Source organism: Larus michahellis, chromosome 2, assembly GCF_964199755.1.
Source record: "Larus michahellis chromosome 2, bLarMic1.1, whole genome shotgun sequence".
Lineage (NCBI taxonomy): Eukaryota > Metazoa > Chordata > Aves > Charadriiformes > Laridae > Larus > Larus michahellis.
In genome coordinates, this window is record NC_133897.1 from 127,170,575 (window position 1) to 127,193,204 (window position 22,630).

Here is a 22,630-nt window from a genome sequence, read left to right on the forward strand (position 1 = left end):
TTTATGACGTATTTTCCATTGTGGAATCTTAAATGTAACTAAAGTGGTATTGCAATGCCTCGTAAAGCCTCCCGCAGCGCTGATAACAACTATTAAAACTCAGACCTTATTGTTTATGTGACTTTTGTCCTTTATTCCACTGTTGTCTGAATTATTTTTCCTTTAATTCACTCCTTCTGGGGCTTTGATGCTCCCACTCCTATTCAGACAGTAGGAAAGAGGAGATTCTGAAGGGTATCACGTGCTGCTCAAAACCACTGAAGGTTTAGCGCGTATAATTTCATTTAGTTCAAACACAACACAAAACTTCAGAAGCCTGTTCCAGTTGTCAATTTTATTTGAAAGGTGTCTTCTATACATTTTTTTATACAGAGAAATAAATATGAAAGGCCTATACAAATATGAACACTTAAAGAGTACCAATACTGCCCTTCATTTTTTATACTCATCTTTCAATACTTAAAGGGACAAAATTGCATCAAACAGCCCACATATTTAGTAAAATAAGTTTTACAAAATCTCAGATTGCAAATGTCTGTTCATGGCTAACAGAACCTTTTAGACTGAGTTTTCTTTTACATATACGCAACCTCAACACGAAATACGTTCAGCTGCCTTTGAGAATTCCCCAATATAGACTGATGTGCATTTTCCTCAAGATGGACAGTAAAAACGAAGTCATACTTAAAATATACTCCAACATAGGAATTTGGCATTCTCACTTTTAATGACATACTGTGTTAACATAATATTTTTTAAAGCATTCTGATAAATCAAAAAGAACGCAATCTTGCCTTCAAATAAAACCCAAGTCATTTATAAAACTTCCGAATGGGCATTTGCTTTTATATAACATGATTCTTCCCCAAGCTTTAAAAAATTTAATTCAGCACCACATAAAATGCTTTTGATATAAAATAACATCATAAAATATGTAAGCTTTTTGCTTTTCGTAAACCATAATTTATAGACTCTTTCCCATAACGTGATATTTTTCTAACATAGGGCATCATCCACATGCACTTATGTTATCTCACTAATTTATACATTTTAAAGAGTATAACGCAAAGTATGTGCTTAAATGGTGGGAGGAATGGATACTAAATTGAATACGACTACTTTTTCAAAAGTCGGGGGGTTTTTTGTTGTTGGTTTTTGGTGTGTGTTTTTTTTTTTTAAGAAAGGGTCAAACTCCATCAATATTGAAAGAAGACCACGTAATACAGCAAAAACCTCTTTTGTCTTTCCTTAAGGATCTTGTCCTCATCCCAAAACTAAAGAGTTCCCAGATGTTAATTTAAGAACCGCAGATTAAACTTGCTGGCAAACAGAAGAAATATTTCAGATATTTCCTATTTGGACAATAAAAGTGTAGGCTTTAGTTCAGAAAAAATAGAATAATATAATTTACTGTAAGTGCACAAAAGCCCAATCCTGCAACTCTTTCCTGTTCATTCAATTGTTTTCACTTAAGGAAAGTATATAGGATTTCCCTCTCAACCCTGATTTAGTAACTTACGTAAGTAAGTGTGTTTGAAGAATATGGAGGTTTAACAGTTTACACACATACTAGATTCAAAGGGTATTTAGGAATGTCTATCCCGTTTTTCAAAAGAACTTTGTCTTCTAAAAGGAATGTCACACTAATTTTTTTCTTTCCTGCAAAATAAAGCTTTATGAGCTCATGTTACTAAACAGTACTCTCATTTCCGCTTCTTAAAGTTTAAATGCTTGGCTCATTCTTTCAAAGCAGAATTTGCAGATTCACCGAGAAGTGTACGGGACAACTCTCTGCTCACGGGCAGGCAGCCAATATGGCTCTGCTTGGCATAGCAGCTGTGCCGTAGGGTTCCCATTCACCGCACTGGAGCGGTTTCTGTAACCAGCTTCCTTGGTTCACTTCAGTTCTCTAATCAATTTTCACTCCCGCAAACTCTTTCTGAGCTTACGGCAGTAAAACCAGACACTTTCCACCGTAGGTTTCGCAGACATAGCTCGAGGTTCTGCAGGCCACAGAAGGTTGACTGTTTTCCAGCAGCACAAGAGTAACAACCTAAAGAAAGTTTTCATAAATGCTCTACGGCATTAACCTGGCCTGCAAAACCTAGTTACAGCGATGACGATCAAGACAGTAAGACTTGTAGCTCTACAACAGGTCTAACATTCAGGTTAAAAAGAAGCCGGGGGTGGGGGGGAAGTGGGGAACCCCCCCCAAAAAAAAACGAAACCAAAACAAAACCAAAACCACTTTCAAGTTAGGAATGCATTTATCAAAAACTAAACTTTGCCACATTATGAATGATTTGAAGTTTGGGTTCCTGAGCTTGATACTGGACAGGGGGAAGGGCAAGGGAAATTGTCTTATATCTTAAATTATACAGCAGTATCATTAGGACAGTATTAAAACCTATTATTAGAAGAATGAATAAGTTACAAATACGACTTTAAGAATATTATAACTAAATAGTAGTTTGCTGAGAAGACCTTAATCTTCTTTCTTTTGTGTTTGAAATCGTTCCATTAAAGCCCTAAATATATTTCCTGGTATTTTCTGATGTTTTTCTATTAGAGCTTGGACTGCGGCTTTCGTCTGTAAGGGAAGAGAAAAGTTTTTGGTCAGATTAAGTCATCTTTATATTGTTCCTACATTAACACAATTTCTAGGCTCTTTTTCATCCTTGCAAATGTCGCAGAATCACTGCAAGTTCAAAATACTATTTTTCCATATTTAAACCCACAGGATGCATTTGTGGAATCACTGCCAAGAAACAGCCAAACGAACTAGTATCGTTTATCTCTGGTAGTTGTGTTCACAAGCTCTATTAGTGATACGCAATAGCAAAATGACGATGAAGTAAATTAATGAAGAGACCTAGATCTATAAAGCATGTCAGTGCCTGTGTGCTGTACCGCAACTCAGAAGCTTCTGCCTATGCCCAGGTTTGCATCAGTAACACTTTGCACTGTGCAAGAACTTTGCTTCGACACGTGCTCAAAAGCAGCACTGGAAACACAATTGTGTCTCCGCACATTTGGCTTGTGCAACCTTCCTATTCCGCCTCGAGAAGCCCAGACTACCGAATTCTTAAGGCCAGAGACAGAACAGAGAACTATTTGCCTTTATAAACCAGTGGTCAGCAAGGGGAGAACTGATACTTGGTACAAGCTCCCGCTGTTTACGTGAAGTATGTGATCAACTGTTAAGTCCTGGGAGAAGGTTCCAGCCCACATCTCTTTATAGATCTGGTCCTAAGTGTCTCTACAGATCTAAAATTTCTATTAGGTAAAAAATTTGAGCTTAATTTTTCTATATATAATTGGAAAACACATACTGTGCCATACCCTGAAACATGAAATACAACTTTAAAATCACTCTAACTAGGATTCTAGGGGATTCACACTCCAGGGGCCTTATCTAGCAGAATTCGCACTTAAGTCAGAAGCAAGTGAGGGTTGGCACAAATGCAAGATGCCAAAGCATGTCTGAAAGTCATTTAAACTCACGTTCTGTCCTGAGAGCAAACAATTCTAAAGTCCTGTCAGACTGAACCCCCAAAAGAAACAATCAGTTTTCCACAACCAGGGCATAAGATAATGCAGATAAACATTTTAAGATGTCACTTTGCAGAGATCTAATCAGGGGGTAAACAGATGAGGAGAGACAACTGAACTGGCACCTGCATGGTCAAAAAGAAAAATCTCTTTCTCTCAAGTGAAGTTTTCAGAATGCTAAAAGTGACCATCTGTGGAGCTTTCAAAAACAGCTATTTCAGCCCCCTCCATCTGACTGCTCCATCACTTAACTGTTTTACATCTCTGCATTGTGAAATCTATTAATAAACTGAATGAACATGAGGACCTGACAATCCTTTCTATAAACCTGAACTAGGGGATCATTCAAAAGTTAATTTGTTGGCTGAGAAATTGGAGGAAATAGAAATGGAAACACACTGGACAAAGCAATGAAATGATTTACCTTTAATTTTTTATTGTATGGAATTTCAACAGTTTGCGAACACAGATTTGCTATATTTGAAAGGCTTCATTAGTATCTTTCTGAAAAGACCAAGAACCAGAACACTTTCTCTGGGTGAGGTGCTTACGTCTTTATCAACCCAGAGAAGTCTTATGCGACTGAACTTCTTCGGTCCCTAAAGCAAGTTGTTTCTCGAAGCAAATATATAGTGCAGTATTGACTTTAAAAGGCCTAGAACATGTGCAAGGTGTAGTAATAAACAGATAGCATTAAGGAAGGGCAATCAGTGTTAAGCAAGTCCAAAGTTTACCATGATTCCACCAACTTCTATAACCAGATTCAAGGTAGAAATCACTTGACAAGAATATTCCAGTGTTTTCTATCAGAACAGTCAATATTTTAAATATATATATGCATATCTATCTTACCTTTGCAGTTAATTCCTCAGCGGTTATATTTGGATCATATGGAATGGGTTCTCCAATAAAAGTACGAAGCTTGACTGGAAACCCACCGTACACAGGAACTATTGGCAATCTAATACGTTCATATAGTGACCTAAGTATTTCTAATGTGAAAAAATTTAGGGGGGAAGAGGGAAAGTAGGAGAAGGAAAAGGGAGGGTGGAAAGGACAGAGAAAGAGAGAAAGAAAGAGAGAGAGAGAGAGAGAGAGAGAGAGACTGAGATTATTATGTAGGGTTTTTTCCCCAGTATTTCTTTAAAACTGAAACTGGCTTGTCAAGTAATCCAGCCCCTGACCCAGATTCTCAAACAACGTGTCATCTCAAGTTCTATTCTACCCTTGACTTTCATTTGCTGCGTTAATGCTAACATCAGACTTGTTTCCACCCTAACTTGGCATGAAATCTCTCCTCCAAAGAATAGCTGCAAAGAGAAGGAAGACGAGGAGAAAAATCCAGTAGCTGCCGCTCTGGAGAGGAAGGGAACGCTACACAATACAGGCTACAGTTCAGCTAATTTTACAGGTTATCGTAAGAAACTAGTATTGGAAGACTGTTCTGTTCAGTCCTGCCGAGGTCTAGAAGATCAGAAAGAGTCTTATCTGCCAAAAAAAGTCATGCTAAAACACTGAATTGCTCTTTCAGATGACACACCGGTTGCAGTGAAACAATATAAAAAGAGAGAAAATGCAGGTATTTCAATCAGTGCTAAGAGGACACATCTTCTTCCCCACATGCCACGTTCTAAGCATCTGGCCCAAATGCACTCAGACCAGATTCCTTGCAGAATGGGTGCTAATATTCTCTCTTTAACTTTAGACAAAAAATTCCTTTAACTGAGGCATTGGCATAAGAAAATCTTTACTGCGCAAGATGTGAAAATTTCTGTACACAACTTACAAGGACAAAGAATATTCCAAAACTATGAAACCGGAGTAATGCTTTCAATGATCAAAATTCAATTTCTCTAGCACCTCTGCTGTAGAATACAAGTAGCACGAATGATTTTGGCTTCAATTTCTGCTTGTTTGGGAAGAGTCTCCTGAACACAGCAATAATTGTTGTAGAATCTGACAAACGTGTGAATTATTCTGCACATCTACATCTGATGCCTTGGCTTTCTCCATGCAATATATAGCTTTTAATTAGAGGGGGAAACAGAATTGTTTTGCCTTGCAGTCCTCTGATGAAGATGATGATGCCATACTTGCGGCAGAACACGTGGCATGGAGGAGACTGTTCAGGCCCTTTCTGCTAGATAGTAAGTTGGAGAAAACAAAAAAAGGGGGTTTAACACTAGCAGATCAGCAGAAATGCGGGCATCTAATCATCCCAGAGGTGAACCCTTCAGACACATACCCATCTACTCGTGTGCTGGCTGGAAGTCCCATAGAGATGAGGAAAGAGAACAGGCAAATGCAGAGTTTTGTGAGGAACCGCAGGTCTAGTGCTGAACAGCAGACCAACCGCAGACTAAATATATCTCAAACCATTCAAAGTTTAAGTACAGGTAGAGGTGTAAGCACAGAGCTTTAGGAGGAAATTTAAAGAAATTACACATCCCCTGCAAACCCCTGTTTGCTTTGCTTCTTAACAGACGGCGGAAAACCTAGAGTTGGCCTAGCAGATATAAGCGAGAAAAAGAGTGCTCTAAATCCATCTGCCTTTTTCTGGCTCCTTTTTCCTTTCTTCTACTGCTTCTGTGAAGGCACACTGTTATGTGGAGAGTAACTTAGATGAGCCAACACCACATCTAATTCTGATATTAAATCTTAATAACATCTCTGAACTCTACCAGAGAGAAAACCTACAGAAACAAGGCTGTGACAAGTCTGAAATTTATAGGAGGGTTATTTCTAGAGAGACAGGCTAAACACATATGGGAAAATAAACTACGAAAAAATAGAAAATATCTTACTTATTCCTCCTAATGTCCTAACGCCTTCTCGAACATTTTGTGTAAACATAGGAATGATGGGCTAGGAGGGAAAAAAAATAATTAAGAATTTAATGAAGATAGCACTATCTAAAATACTTCTACCTCACTTAAACCCAACAAGCAAATTAATTTCAGAAGTGTTTCTCAGACAAGGACATACAGAAAGCAAAACAAGTATTCTCACATTCTTCCGAGACCTTCTGCCATGAGGTCTAAAGTTAGAGAATACCATGAGATTTCAGCGAGTCACTGTTTCAGCAAGTCCATTTTTCAAAGCAGTCCATGATTTCAGAACCTATGGAGCATTTAGGCCTCCGTCGTCTAGCAGTGTTTGCACAGTTGTGATTTAAGTGGTTAAACCTCTTAACCTAATTCGTAGTTATGCTCAAAGGGAAGAATTCACAGGATTGGGACCCTAAACTTGTCTGATTCACCTCTGCTATGCTGACTGAATTGCTTCATGAATGATGTGCCATATTCAATACATGTCCATGATTTATTTCTGCTGATGAATATTTGGAATGGTGTTGAATATTTCAAGGTTTTATTGCTGTTTTTGAACTTGCAAAAAGCTGTCAAGGTTTACAAGAACTGGGAGGGGGTCGACTACTACACGAAGTTTTTAAATATCATTTTATAGTGTGTACTCACTATACATAGCATCATCAGAAATGCACAACTCTATGGGATTTTCAAACATTCAGATTCTTTCAAACTCTTTTAGACAAGCATGGAGATGAGCTAGTAAATGAAACAGGTATCAAGTTGGCGTTTTGGGGTTTTTTTGAGGGGAGGGGAGGGCGGGGAAGTCTGTAAATAATCCAATGCAATTATAGAGAATAAAAAGGAAGTGCAGTTGCCTAAACTGAATGGTAACAAACTTCTTTATTCTAGAACCATCTTATCTGGAACATCTTACTTCTGACACAGAGGTAGAGATTTTTGTATGTACCAAGTTGGTTTATATGACAAAAATTCTGGCAAACAAACTGTTGAAATGAGACAACTTCAACAAGTTGAAGGTCCCAGTTTTAGACACATTTTTCCGATGTTTTAGACACATTTTTCTTTCCATGAGGGGTTATGCTTATGATTAAAGGTAACTCAATCTTTAATCTAAATAAAGATATTTACCCCACTTTCAGCCTGCCTCTGACACCATTCCTATTCTACTACATCTCTCAGGATTTTTTTAGGGAAGGAATGAAACTGCAAGACCTTTATGAGTGCATAAAAGGAACTGAACGCATATTCAGAAAAATAAATATAACTAGTACAACCATAGTTGAATCCCAAGTATGGCCTTTCATGTGCCATTATAATACATTAGTAAAATCTAAATCTGTTGAAAGTATCCTGTCTAAACAGTCTTATTTTCCTCCTGAGAAAAGTGACACACACTTAAAATTGGGTCTTAAAAGTATTCAATTTCTGTATAAAATCCAGAGATTTAACTAGTCTCTCTTTGACAGTACCTAAATATAAAACTCTTGGTGTGAGACTTACTTTCAAATTAGGTATACGCAGACCTACAGACATATGCACACATCTTTCAAATACAAATATAGAATGAGAGGGACTCTGAAGTGATTATTAAAATAGTTACAATTCAAATATATCACACACTTATGTACCTTTCACAGTTGGTCCCATATGAATAATTATCTGCCTGCTGACCAAGCACAATGCTATATATTAGAATTAAAGAGACAGTTCACACTAGCGAACAGCATCTCCTACTGGTGCTGTGTGCCCTAGATATCACTTACTACCATAAAATGCCAGTACAGTACATCGTGCCAGTGAGTCTGTGCTGTGTGGGGTCACAGTATACTTCAGCAACAGGGGAAACAGAAATGTTGATGTATGGTGGCTTCCAACCGTTCTGGTCAGGGGCTGAGCCACCACAATTCTGACCAGGTATGTGTAAAACAGCACGAGCCTGTAACATAGAAACTATCCTGGATTTCATCTCTCATTCTTTTAAACTCTGGATTTCCTGACCACACTATTCTTAGCTGACTCCAAAGCCTTATCAAAAGCAACAAAATGTCTTGAAATGTAGTTACGAGAGCAAGTAGACGATACTCATGACACTCAGCAATGTAACACCAAATATATGATTATCGAAACAGCTTTCCGAGCAAGAAAGTACTAATAAGTAGTAAATCTTTGCTTCTCTTCTGTGATCTGTCATACTTACCACTTTTGCATCAATGGCCACCTGAGCAAAGCCCTTCCGATCACCCCAGATAATAGTATACATTTCATCACTAAAGAGTGCTTCCCGAACTCCACCTGGGGCAATGGCTAGCAGACAGCCCTTCTTCAGAGCATTAACACATTCTTCTCTTGGTCCATGCATAACTCCATGTACATCAAGTAATATTTTAAAACCTGTAGGGTAAGATAATATTAATTCAGAAAGCGTAAATTCATACTACCATCGAGTACAGATTCCCAACACAGAACACAATGGCTAAAACTTACTTGTCTAATAACCTGTAACCCAAATCAAAGATGTTTCTAGAGGGACTGAAGCATTAAGTCCTGCTTACGAATTTTGGTCTAAAAAGTGAAGATTTAGGGTTTTCAGTGGCTTTTTGTCATAGGTGCTATCTCACAATCAGGACTAAACTGGAAAAAAATGGCAAGCACTCTGTGCTATCTTTCATGTGTCCCTCCAAAGGGCTTATTAAGTCAGATCCAGGGCACTGGCTCCTTGCCGGAGCTCTACTTTTCAAATGTAGCACAGTCCTAACAAAATGCAACAAGAGGAAATACCAGCAAGTTGTTGTGGTTTTTCATTTTGTTAACCTTGGCAAACCAGGAGCAGTCTGCACACAAGAAGGAGAATGATGAAGAAAATGCAGCATTCTCTGAGTTACAGATCACTGCAGGAATTGACTCCCTGGTTCGGTCTGTGAGTACTCGGATGGTCTGTCACATAAAGAGGCATCTGACAAGCCTGGATTGGGTACATTCCTCTTCATAGAATCATCATCTTAGGTTAACCTTTTCATTTACTGAAGTTTTTAACTGTAAAGTTACATGAACTCCTCTTATCATCTTGAATTTAAAATGTCATACTGACCCTACTCTTCAAGAAATAGCAGAACATCAAAAATTTGCTTCAAATGGGAGCATACCTGATCAATTTAGACAACCAGTCTAGTATGAAAGAACGTAACTAGCAAAAACCTGTTTGCAGCAAATTAATCATGTTCACTTGATTCAATAAATTTTAAATTTATACAGTATTTATGAATACTCCATACCAAAATGGGAACTTTAGATGACTGAGCATCATAGGAAAGACTACTTCTCTTTGTTGAAGTTTTCCATTGAGGCAAACAAACTTATCAGCCATAGATAAGGACACAGAACTGATCTAGTCGAGTTTGGCCCTCAATAACAGATCTTCATTTTTTTAACGTCAGGTTAACAAATTAATAGTTGTTACTATGAACACACACACACATACTGAAGAAGAGTCCAAATATAGTGAAGAAGACAGAGGTTCGTCTTCTCTACAGCTCACATAAACTAAGGGTTTGGGAAGGAGAGCATGAGGCAGCATGTCATTATTTTATTCTCAACTAAATTCTGATCTCTAACTAGTCTTTGTAGTTGGCGTGAGTATAATTACTTCTGATTTTTATCTATACACAATCGGGATCTGTGCATAAACAGAACAACAGAACACAAGCTCTGTTACACGTGTCTCATTCTGTTGTGCCTGCCACGAACGCTGCAAGTGACACTACGAGTCTTCACCTCGTAGCATTTGCGCAGAGGACAGCTGAAGTAGAGTTTTCCTAAAGTAATTTGATTTCGCTCAGGTGCTTTGTTTGTGGAATATTAATTAGCTGGTTTTTACAATGTTTTATATTCCCAAACTATTTAAAGCTCTCTGGAATGTACCTGGCGGTAGGAAGCTGCCTGTCTCTAAGCCCTTTCTTTCAGTGAGTTCAGGAGAGAGACAAAACAGTCATGAGAAGTGTTGAGCTAAGCTGGAACGGGAACTCCAAGGAAGCAGAAGCTGTGAAGATAGTTTTCCTTTCTGCACTGGCCATGCTATGGAAGGGATGGGGGGCAGGTGCGTGTGTGTGTGATACAGCAACACCATGAGTCTGTCTAGTTCATAGGTCAGGAAAAAAAGAACAGAATATAAACAGGATACAGGCAAAAATTTGTAATACAGAATAGTGACGGGTTGGGGTTTCAAGTCTTCACAAAATTTCTCGGCTGTATTTCCCCCTTGACTTTTAGTTAAACCTTATATTCTGAGCTGTACCTCCTAGCCTCGCCAGCACATCATACATTACTATCAATATCTCTGCTCCAGCAGCAAAGAGGAAGAACCTGGCTCCATCAGAGCAGCAGAGAGACAGGAACTAGTGCAGTGGCCCTGAAAGGACAGCCAGGGTACTCTGTGCCCAAAATAACAGTTATCATGGAGTCAGAAGAAACACTGGGTAGGACCTGGCTGTTGCATGAAAGTGACCAAGAATCTGTTTTTCCACTTTAAACAGCAAAACAACTCTCAAAATTATCTAGACACTCTTTCACCCTTCCACAGCATGAAGGGATGCTGATTTTTTTTCAAATAACGAGAAGTCCAAAAATTAATTTTATTCCACAGTTCAGCCAGGGCTCTGCCCTTTGCCCCAGCACACTCTTCTCCTGTATTCCACAATATTGTGTCTGCACCAATGTTTGAAAACCCTTTGGAGAGTACCTGGTAATGCATTTAACACTTATCTCAGTAAGTGCACTATATACATTTGTCTAACTTAGTCCCAGTGACCGTAACATCACAGCTATCAGCTAGCTGGACACAAGATGGCAAGGATGTCAGCGTTTTTCTATGGTTAACCTTTAGGACCATAGACAGAGAGGAATCATTTAGATGTTTGAATCCAACCTTTCACAACTGTAGGTACCCATGCGTGGTTATCTGCAGCACATCTAGTCCACAAGACACTTTGCAACACTTTGTGTATGGAACAGACAAGAAGCCACAGCTCCTTTCCTCTGGGACATTACAGGAGACAGACTGTCTTAGATCCCTAAAATAGCAGACAACCTTTTAAAGAGGGCTCCCAGATGACTCTAGGAATCAGACATGGCCCATACTATAGGAAAGCGTGATGGAGAAGAAAACAAGTGAAATCTCAGTCCTCGCTGCACTTTTTGGGAAAGATTTCTCTTAACTAAACCTCAGAGAAATCAATGTACTCCCGAGGTTTACACAGCTAAGAATCTAAAAGAACCAGAAACAATTGGAATGTTTTTTTTCTGTGACTAACCTCCAGTATTTAAAAGAAAAATGAAAAAAAGAAGCTGCAGCACCATATTTCACATCCTGCCGCAAAACACAAGCAACAGAACCATACACAGTATTGATACAGCAGAAATTGAGACAATGAAGTAATCTCCTTTTGTGTCAACATGAAATAAAGATGTGTTAGGCAATGTTCAGCAGGAATCTCCAGCTATCTATAGGAGGTCTCCTATTAGGTTAGATTCCCTCCCCTAAGTTATCAAGCTGTATCTTTCAAGAGTAAGCAGTAGGGAGAGGCATGTTGCAGACCCCTTGCAGGCTCACGCATCCCTTAGGAGGCACAGCAACGTTTTACAAACGCACTCCAGTTAACCACAGTTAATTCAGGAAGCAGTGCCCAATGCAGAGGACGCAAAGAGACTGCGCACTGGCAATTGCATACTGGCATGGACCTGAGATTCAGATTCATGGGACAAACCATTCCTCAGAGCTATTCATAGATCTAATAATCATAAAAACAGAAGGACCGTTAAAGAATCTAATCCAAGTGTGTCTAACAGCCTACTGACTCCCCAAACCCACCCCTTACCCCACGGGCCCCACACTTCTCCTGCATTGAGCATAATAACTTTTGGTTAACTAAAACATCTTCTGAAAAGGCAACCAATTTAATATGAAGACTTCATCAAGATCAGGCAGTCTTGGTACTAGGATAAAATTATGGCAGTCTTTCTGGTTTGATTTACAACAGAAGTGCCAGTCACACAATACTGTGCAGAATTTGAAACACAATCCAGAACGTTTTTTGGGGTCTTTGGGCTTGTCTTCACATAACCAGAGAATTATGTAGGTTGGCAGGGACCTCTGAAGGTCATCTAGTCCAGCCTCCCACCCAAAGCGGGTCCAACTAGATCAGGCTGCTCAGGGCCTCACCCAGTGGAGTTTTGAAAGTCTCCAGGGATGGAGATTCCCCAACTTGTCCAGGCAATCTATTCATGTATCTGATCACCCTCATGGTAAAACACCTTTCTACACGTCTAATCAAAATTTCCTGTGTTGCAACTTGTCTCTGTTGCTTCTCATCCTATCGCTGTGCACCTTTGAGAAGAGTCTGAATCCCTCTTCTCTGCACCCTTCCGTTAGGTCACTGATGACAGCAATATCTTCTGTCACCTTTATCTGGTACAGTTCAAATAAATCAAGTTCTCCCAGCCTCTCTTCATACATTGTGTGCTCCAGACCCCCATCATCCACTGAACACACTCCAGTGGGTCAAAATCTGTCTTGTACTGGACACCATATTGCGAGATGTGCTTGCACAGGTGCCAAGCCAAGGGAAAAAAAACCTCTTCACTCAAACTGCTGGCTACATTCATGCTAGAAAAAGCTCAACATGCAGTTCATCTTCTTTGCTGCAAGGGCACGCTGCTGACTCACGTTCAACTTGTTGTCCACTAGAATGCCAAAGTCTTTTCTTGCAAAGCCACCTTTCACCCAGAGTACTGTAGCATGGGATTGCTCCATCCCAGATGCACAGCTTCACAGTTGCTTTTGCTGAACTTCATGTTGTTTCAGTGAAGGCACTCCAAATACCAGCTCTAACCCCCAGTGTATCAACTGCTTCCCCAGTTTGGTATCATCAGTGAACTTCCTGTGAGCACATTCCAACTCCTCATTCAGGTGTGCAATAAAAACATAAAGCAGCGCTGGTCCCGGTATCAGTCCCTGAGGAATGCCTGTAGTAACCAGCTGTTAGCTAGATGTTGTACCGCTGAACCCAATTCTTCAAGACCATTCAGCCAGATCTCTCTGCAATGCTATGAAATAGTATTTGCGGGACACGTAAGTATACTCACACTAAGAACCTCATTTCAAAGCAGCAATGGAGAAAACCAAAATAATCTCCCATTTGATATGCAACTGTGCCTAAGTATTAACAGATATAATACGGAGCCAAATCTAAATTACAAAACAGGCTACGTTAGTCAGCTGTATGCAAAAGATTTGATAATCAACTGACAAATCCTAGTCTGTTGGCAAAAGCAGTTGTAGAGGCAAAGCCATACTGTTACCAGTATGAAAAAGTTCAGTTTTCAGGAATTAAGGCTGAAATAAAACTATACTGGCAAAAAGACAGTTTTCTGATATAAGTGGTTTCCACTAAAAGCATCAGTACACTACAGCACACCCCTGTAAATTCACAAAAATAATTATAAGATTTTAATCACAAACTAAAAAGGGAAAGAACCGGGTACTTGGGAAAAGAACTGGGTACTACTGTATTTCACACACACAAACCCCAAACCCCTCACATAATTAATTTCACCAATCAGCAGTGTTTTCCCTAGGTTGTCCAGCCAAAATCTTACCCTAAACATATTTTTCATTTTCTTCATGTTTCACCTCTTGTTTCACACAAACTTGTTGGACACTTCTACAGCTTTCCTCCAAAAAAGATTTCTGAAAAGATTCTTCTTGAGGACACATTCCACCACCCACCATACTCAACTGGGTGGGATACAAAAATACATTGTCTCCCCAGCGTAATACTGTCAGCTTTAAGGGCATTGCTTCCAAACAGTTCCTACTGAACTTACTTTTCTAATTAGAGTTAACAGTTTATCAGGTTATACCACTCATTCTGCCTATATTAATTAAAAAAGAAGCATCTTATTAATCATCTTTGCTATTGATTATACAGAGACAACTGTTTTTCCTATGATCTCCTCCTCTTTGTTTCTAAACACCGTAGAGTTGTTGGAAGGTATTGCCCAGGCAGGAGTATGACCCATCCTTGCATGGGGCAGTCTCATAAACTCATTCTTGTTTGTAAAGAACATGTTACAGACAGCTGTACTTCAGCACTTTCACTAAATTTGTCTGAATGTCTGTTCTGAGAGCTGTGATCCTGTAGCACAATTTTTATTAATTACATGGTAAAAAAAAAAAAAAAAAAAGAAAAGAGTTCTCAAACTGATTAACTGATTGTTTATAATGAAGTATGTTACCTGGTAATCTAAAGACAAAATGATCAGCTACTACGTGGCACGTTCTCTTCCATTGTATAAGAAGTCTAGCCATGAAATAGACATAGTCAGCAGGAGTAGCTCCATGATAAAACACAATAAGCCCTGGTCCTTCAGGAATATTTTCGGTACCATGAAGCTCATAACCTGTCAGGATTTAAATGCATAACAGATGTCAAAGTGTGATACAATTCTATCCCAAAGAAACCAACTTGCGTCGTCAAAGTGAAACCCATAGCCATTGAGAAGATGTAAAAGCAAAGTGACTGCTAAAAAGTCAAGAGGTGACTTGCAGCATTTACTGAGTTGCTTTCACTGGAAATACAAGTTTCATTTCAAGCAGAAGAGCCGCATCCAAAGAAAGGAAAACAACAAAAAAACCTGAAAACGAAAACACCCAGTCTCACTGTCTTGAACTATATAATTTTTCCTTATTTTTTCAGTTCACTGTCTTCGAGGCTGCAGGGCCCCCTGAATCAATCATTCAAGAGAAATCAGAATAAAGAATGGATAGGAGTGGTGAAAGACAAGTATTTCGAAGTTCATTGCCACCAGTAATTGTTTAAAAAGATATGACATGACAAAATCCATTTACATGTCTCCTTTTACTCCAGGATATGAAGCTTATCTTTCTTAATTCCCTCAGAGTTATACTTTCTCCGTTTTCCCATCACCAAGTACTAAAAGCTATTTGGGGCCTTGTATGCTTAATTGAAACATACCCAAATACACACGAGTTTCATACTGAACTTACTTTTCTAATTAAGTTAACAGTGCAGAATATATTCAGTTAACACAAATTATCAAAACACATCAGAATAGAACATATTCAGCTAATATCGAGCAATAGCGTTACAGTATCTTCTGTGTTTTTAAATAAACAAAAAAAACCCCACAACCAAAAAAAACCCAACCCAAGCCCTGTCTCTTCTTCCAAAGTTAATCAGGTCTACAATTACAATTCCATTGTAAGGTACTCTTGGCTCTTCTCCCTCTATTTCAATTTCTATACCTGTGGAGCTACAATATATTGCAAGTACATCATCTCTACCACCCCAAGTGACCACTAAATGTGCTCCATGCCAGCCATTCATAACCAGAATGATACCTACATCTAGCATTTGCATAATACATGTAAAGTTACAAGTATCACACACCAGTTTTGAAGTTTGGTTTTGGGCTTTTGGGTTGTGGGGTTGGTTTTTTTTAGGGAGGAGGGGTGTCCAATGATGTGAGATTTCAGGATGAAAAGTTCTTCCTATGAGATATTGACTAATCAAGTGGGGAGAAAAATAATCACAAAATATTTTGTTCTTTAGCAAGAGAAGTGTATAGAGAACATGGAAGCAGCTGGCAGGGCAGAAAAAAGTCACAACTGTCGATGAGGGACGGGGTAAGAATCTTTTCTGTGCAAATAAAAAGTTAGACCTCATAAAAAGAGAAAGTGACTAAAGATGAAAAGAGACAAGGCCTTAAAAATCATTTTCTTATGAAAAAAGTAAATAGCTTTTTATTGTGAAGTGAGCATTTTAAGCTTTTTGATGTAGCTGTTGATTTTGATCTAGTGTACTTTGCTAGATTTGAAAGTTACATCTTAGTCTTACAAAGCCTATCTGATACAGCCGCTGCACCATCTGGTTATCAATGCCTTAAAAACCCGCTTCCCTTTGACTAGAGAACAAATAGAGATGATTTTCAAGAAGGATTTGTTCTTTATGTAAATTGCTCTTAAACATCTCTTTCTCCTTTAGCTGCATCTAGACTGAATGGTTCCGAGAGAGGCTTATGGTTTCCTTAGGGAAAAAAAGCCAAATGATTTATTAAGTCTGTCTTTATAAAAGAAATAATAGTAGAAAGACAAGGAACCAAGCCCTTAGTTTTGACATTCTAGTAGAGAAAGTAGTTGTCAAAAATACATAGACAGAAAGAAAATAAAAAAGTATGATTCTGTAACAGTTTTGGGCTCTAAAGTCAATTTGAAGTACCAACTAGTGAGTGAACTGACACTAAGTGCTCTTTTCAGCCATCATTTGGCATTATAAGACTGGTTAAGTGCAATTAAATTATCCTAACATGTGCTGACATACTGGCTATCAGGGATCTGGCATTTCACATTCAGTGTTCATACATTGACTCTGAAATAATATAGATAATTGATCTAATTTTTAACATAGCGATCACTTCAGGTCCTCCTGGAATGAGGAAATCTGGTAGTAGTTATAAAGAGTAAAAAAGAAAAAAAAAATTAAAAATTTAAAAAATTGCATATATATATATTCAATTGGATGAAAGATCTCATTTTGTAGCAGCAAAGGAACAAATGCATAAGACAAAAAATATTACATCCAAAAAAGTCTCAATGGCTTTTTTTTTGCTCCCAAGCACCTCTGGCAGTCATTAACAAAACAAAACAAAAAATTGGCCTGAATTTTAGATTTCATGCAACGGCAGCAACAATCAGATATATACTGATAATCCTGAAAGGTAAACCAGGAATAAGAGCTTCAGCAGTTTTTAATAAGAAGTTAGATCTTGCTTACCATGCCATATTCTTCCATGTCCATCCCATAGGGTAGCCAACATTTGTCTTGCACCGTCCCAAACATCATGGGAATAAGCTTCCTTTAGTTCATTCTTCCTTTTATAAATATGAAGAAGGAGAATGGAAGTGTAGAAGAGGATGACGAGAACTCCTGGAAGTAGCAAAACCACTGCGAGTGGAAAAAGCACCCATAGAAGGTAGACTGCATAACTCAGATAATCTTCAATATGCTCCACACCAGTCCATTCTCCCAGAATGTAAGTCAGGCAGGTTAGGTAGGACATAGGTATCGGTCCTGCAGTACAGGATTCATTTCCACCTATCATCTCCTGTTTCACTAAAAAAAAAAAAACACACACAAAAAGAAAAACCCACAAAAAAGGACGATGAATAAATCCTCAAAAAAGACAGACCTGCCTATACTGTTTAATCATACAAGAACCTTTCTGATGCATTTTATTCGTATACCGTTTACCCCACATCACAGCAGCACCTAGGAGAAACATAATGGTTCATACAGCAAAATTTTTACTTGATTTTTTCAGTCCTTTTCTTTTGTGTAGTGGAAATACTGACCATTCTAATTGAGAAAGATAGTGCAATTGTGTAATCTCAGGCTAAGATTTTATCTCACTAAAAACTGTTCCGTTTACACCGATCCAGAACATTTCTACTGTTACCAATAACAGTTTATACTGTATTATCGATTTTCAGAAAGACGTAGTCTGATTTATTGTTCTACACAGTACACTCAAAACCTTCTCCCAAGCACGCACTACAACAGGACACGGCACAATCTCAAATCCAGCTCTATAAAAAAACCTACCAAACACTTCCACTAACCACAAGCATACAATGACTCAGAAGCAGATGGTCTTAAATAAGCAAGTCTCACTCCTTTAGACACCTTTAACTGTACCTGGAAATTTACACATAGTGAAACACCAAGTCCCAGAGCACAACACAGAGAGGCAGCAGAAAGGACAAGGAAACAAGATCAGAAGAAGTCATCCCAAAGTTTTAACTGCTCTGGCTTTACCGTGTCTATGTGCAAGAATCTCTCTTCTCCAGTGCCAGCTCCTAAGAAATTTCAGGGCTAGACCTCTCTGGACTGGTATTTCAGGCTTTCTATAATTCTGTGGCAATACTTTTTTCTTAGCTTTGTACAATTTAGGGGAAAACTTGCTATTCGCTTAATCTTACAAACAAGAGACAACCTGTATGCTTGGCTATCTTAGCTACAGTTCTAGAACAACAGAAATAATACCTTGGGGGACAAAAATTGTCCTAGTCTAGTATAAAGTTTTGGTCAAGACAGTACCTGTTAGGACCAAGACAAAAAACATGTTGCAACTATAACGTAGACTTGTAGAGACAAACGGATTAAGAACAAAAATTTCTGCAAGAACCTAAGCTTGGAGTTGCTGTGTTTTGGTTTTTTATTACAACATATGTGATCACACAGTTCCTATGCCTAGAAAGACATATGTCTATCACTCCTTTACTCTTGCTCTGTTTCTGCAAGCAACAAGTGACTGAAATAAGGGAGATAATTTTGCTAATCCCCAACGACAACAAAAACTACAAAGCAATCAATTTTACTCCACGTTTGCTATGAGATGTTGAAACATGTACTACAGCATAATTCATCTCACTCAGTCTCAATTTTTCCTCCCATTCTGATAGAGCAAGGATGTTCCTTTTCCTTCTGTTTTGAAATCGGCCTCTACCCACATAGCTCAAGATAACTCCTATTAATGAGAAGAAAGCTGATCTCGTGACAAGGACTTTGCTCCCACGATCCATACCTGTTCCACTAATTCCAGCTTACAACATTTTGCTCCTCCGGATGTTCTTGAGGACAATGTGAGGAGCAGCTAATTTATCTTCAGCGATGTATAAGCACGTAGTATTAGTGACATGCACTTCACTGATTTCATGCACATGTGCTTGGGAGTGTGAATTAGGGGGAAAGGAAGGGAGGGAGAGAGCGAGCGTGTGGGAGAGCAAGAGAAAGCTCTTTCTCATTCCAGCTGCCAGAGCCGAACTCCAGAACCTGTCAGGCAGCAAACACCCACAGCAAGTACAAGAAACACAACTTGTGAGACCAAGCAGGATTTAGGAGTAGCATTCAACACTACAGTATTTATCAGATTGTTATGCCTGGACTTCTCCAGTGGTTCCACCTACTAGCTACAGAACCATATGGAGCATTGGCACAGAAACATTTTTCAAAACTCAGAGGTGATTATATAGCTTTGAAGTTTACTTAAAAGGTATACGCTCCCGCCTATTACATTTTTAATTGTTTATGGCTTTCTCCAAACACAAAATTCTCATCAAGTAAATTTAAAGTCCTGTCCACACATGTCAGCCTTGCAAAATATTGCTTGTCCTCTTGCCTGTAATGTTAGATGCAATATCTCAAATGCAATCATCACAGTTTTACAAGTTTACTTGCATATCTATGCACTAACCTGTAATAGAAATTAAAATCCGACATCATCTTTGCTGCCAACCACAGAGGTAACATCTAATCTTAGGGACAGTCAGCTCTACTCTGAACAACGTTGTTTCCTCATCTTGAAGGGAATCATAGAATAACTTATGCTGGAAAGCCTCATTGGACAGCACTTGTCTGACCTCTTGCTAACTAAGGAGTTAGATCAGGTTGCTCGGGGCCATGTCCAGTCTGGTTTGTAATATCTCCATGGATGGAGATCCCACTCCCCCTGATCCAGTGCTTGACCACCTTCATGGTGAAAATGTTTTTTCTTATTCTAGTTAGAATTCCCTTTACTGCAATTTGTATCTGTTGCCTCCTGTCCCTTTGCTGAGAAGAGTCTAACTCCCCCCTCTCTAAAACCACTCATTAAGAGCAGTGGTAAGATCCCCTTTAAGGCCTCTCTCCTTCAGGCTAAACACACACAGCTCCCTCCACCTCTCCACAGACACCATGTGCTCCAGCCACCTTACAATGTTGGTGGCCCTTCTCTGCACCCTTTCCAGTTCGTCAGCATCTTTCTTCTATTTGTGGGGCTCTAAACTCAAGTTGTGGTCTCAAAAGTGCTGAAAAGAGGGTAATAAATACTTCCTCATGTAATGGCTATAGCCTTGCTAACGTAGCCCAAAAAGCCATCCTTACTCATATTTGACTTACCGTCTACCAGTCCTGTGGTGGACACCTGTCCTGTAATTTTGCTTCCCCCGTAACAAGTTGAGCATTTTTTTCTGATAACCAATGGTATGGACACAAAAATACTATGTATCCAAGCCCAAGAGTGATTTACATTGCCGCCACACTGAACACCCTACCAAAGGCAATGGCAGGGAAGAAGGGAAGACCACGTCTCCATGATCACAAAAAGCACAGGATGCTCCACATTGAATACAGGTCCAACATAGTTCATATACGCTACTAACAGCAACATCACTCTGATTAGGGCCTCATCCAAGCAAAGAGGGACTATCCTGCCCTCCTTGTCAGAGGTTTTCTGACATCTGTCACCATCCTCATCTAAAAACTACAATGGGGTGCAGTACTACTGAGTCCCATCCTTAGCCAACTTACAGGCAGAGTAATACGAGCGTGCCTTCAAAGGACGAGTCCCATAAAGGACTTTATTTTAACCAACATCGTTAACACATTTCCTGTTATGCAGTTCAAACTAAGTATTTTTAATTTAAGTTCTAACTTTCTAATAGAGCAGCTTACATACATTTTCACTAGATGAAAAAGACGCAGTTTCTCATTTGACTAATGATAGTGCACACTGACTTATATTTATGCTTAAGGCTTTACACTGACGGTGAAGTGGAAACAAGGCTAACATGCAGTTTCTTTCACTGATTTCTAGCATATGACCCAGAAAAGTCCTTGATCAACTACAAGAGTGGTCTTCAGCTGCAGTTGGCAGACACGGGGTTAACCGAGCCCCTACTGATCGTGCCAGAAGGAGCAGTTATGGAAAGCACCATATTCTGCTGTAAACCATGTGCAGCGTGACTGATTTCAGCACGTATATGAAATGTGTAAGTGGAACCTCTGGAAAACATTCCAGTACCCCCAAACTCAGGCAGGCACTGAAAAGCAACAGCTAGGACGTGCCCCTGCCACCAGAAGCACACGGCGCCCCACGGCATCACTCGGGTACGGAGAGCATTTCCACCAGAACTAGCCGTGCCACCTCAAACACAAAAAGAACCCAGAAGACCTTGCTAACCCTGCCAACGGCTTCTGCCACTGCACAGGTCCTGGCAGTCAAGGAGGTGCTTTTTGCCCTTGTTTTCACGCAAGAACCGGCCGGCTTCTTGCTGCCGTGACAGGAGACAGCGGTTCCTCCCGCAGGGGGCTGGCGGGGGCCGAGGTTTAACTGCCCGGCTGGAAGGGGACAATCCGGCCCGCCTGCCCCGTGAAGCGACCCCCGGCCTCCCGCCTCCCCGCTACGGCGCTCCGGCCGCAGTCCCCGTCCCGACGGCAGTCACAGCAAGGCCCCAAGCTCGGTGGTGGCCAAGGCGAGCCACCTCCCGTCCGGGGACCTGCGGGGCCGGGGCCAAGCCCGGGACGGGGCAGGCAACCCCCCAGCCCGCCCGGCGGCTCCCGCTCACCTTCCCCCGGCGGCGGCGGCTCCAGGTCCAGCCCCGCGTCCCTGCCGGGGCCTGGTTTTACTTCTCCGCCCGCCGCCCCCGCGGAGGCCGGGTGCCCGCGGGGCGGCCAGGCTAAGGGCGGCTCTACGGGGCGGGGCGGAGGCGGGAGGGCACCGCACCGCCGCGGCGGGCGGGAGCCGGGGAGGCGGCGGCAGCGGCGAGCGGGGGCGCGCGGAGGTAAGGAGGTCGGCGGTGTGAGAGGAGGAGAGAGGGGAACTCCGCGCCGCCGGGGGCGCGGGAGCCGCCCGGACCGCGTCCGGCACGCACCGACCGGCGCTTCCGGCGGGGGAGGAGTGGGCGCCGCCAGGGGGCGCGCTTTATCCGCCGACCGGCGGGAGGCGTCGCGCGTTTCTCGGCGGGTCCGGGCACCCACCGGGCCCTGACGGTCAAGACTGGCGGTGTTCGGTGTCCCTCTCTCATCTAACTCCCCGCCTGGGTGTAACTCACCCCAGGAACGACTTGGGGGTGTTGGTGGTGGATGAGAAGCTGGACACGAGCCGCCAATGTGCGCTCGAAGCCCAGAAGGCCAGTGGCATCCTGGGCTACATCCCCATCAGCATGGCCAGCAGGGTGAGGGAGGGGATTCTGCCCCTCTACTCTGCTCTGGTGAGGCCCCAGCTGGAGTAGTGCGTCCAGCTCTGGGACCCCCAACATAGGAAGTACACGGACCTGTTGGAGCGGGTTCAGAGGAGGGCCATGAAGATGATCAGAGGGCTGGAGCATCTCTGCTGTGAGGACAGGCTGAGAGAGC

General features: G+C 40.9%; 1 protein-coding gene across 2 annotated transcripts; it reads right to left on the bottom strand.

Annotated features, from left to right (window-relative positions):
• Window positions 1-316: 316 nt before the first annotated feature.
• Window positions 317-22,112, bottom strand: LOC141739551 (DGAT1/2-independent enzyme synthesizing storage lipids-like). Of its 2 annotated transcripts, XM_074577046.1 has the most exons (7): window positions 21,841-22,112; window positions 17,231-17,569; window positions 14,673-14,837; window positions 8,581-8,774; window positions 6,357-6,417; window positions 4,405-4,544; window positions 317-2,590 (listed from the first exon to the last, which is right to left on the bottom strand). In XM_074577046.1, the coding sequence occupies exons 2-7, from the start codon at window positions 17,556-17,558 to the stop codon at window positions 2,486-2,488; spliced, it is 993 nt and encodes a 330-aa protein (XP_074433147.1). In that variant the 5' UTR covers window positions 17,559-17,569; window positions 21,841-22,112; the 3' UTR covers window positions 317-2,485. The 2 variants fall into 2 exon arrangements, with proteins under 2 accessions (XP_074433147.1, XP_074433148.1); XM_074577047.1 differs by lacking the exons at window positions 4,405-4,544; window positions 6,357-6,417; window positions 21,841-22,112 and having other exon boundaries at window positions 17,231-18,063.
• Window positions 22,113-22,630: the final 518 nt, after the last annotated feature.

What these genes read in the sequence shown, in the direction of transcription:
- LOC141739551 (XM_074577046.1), bottom strand. Translation starts at nt 17,558, where the DNA reads ATGATAGGTGGAAATGAATCCTGTACTGCAGGACCGATACCTATGTCC. An exon ending in TTTTGTCTTTAGATTACCAG is followed by an intron (nt 8,775 to 14,672) that starts GTAACATACTTC and finishes CTTACCCTACAG; the next exon opens with GTTTTAAAATATTACTTGAT. An exon ending in TAGGACATTAGGAGGAATAA is followed by an intron (nt 4,545 to 6,356) that starts GTAAGATATTTT and finishes TTTTCACATTAG; the next exon opens with AAATACTTAGGTCACTATAT.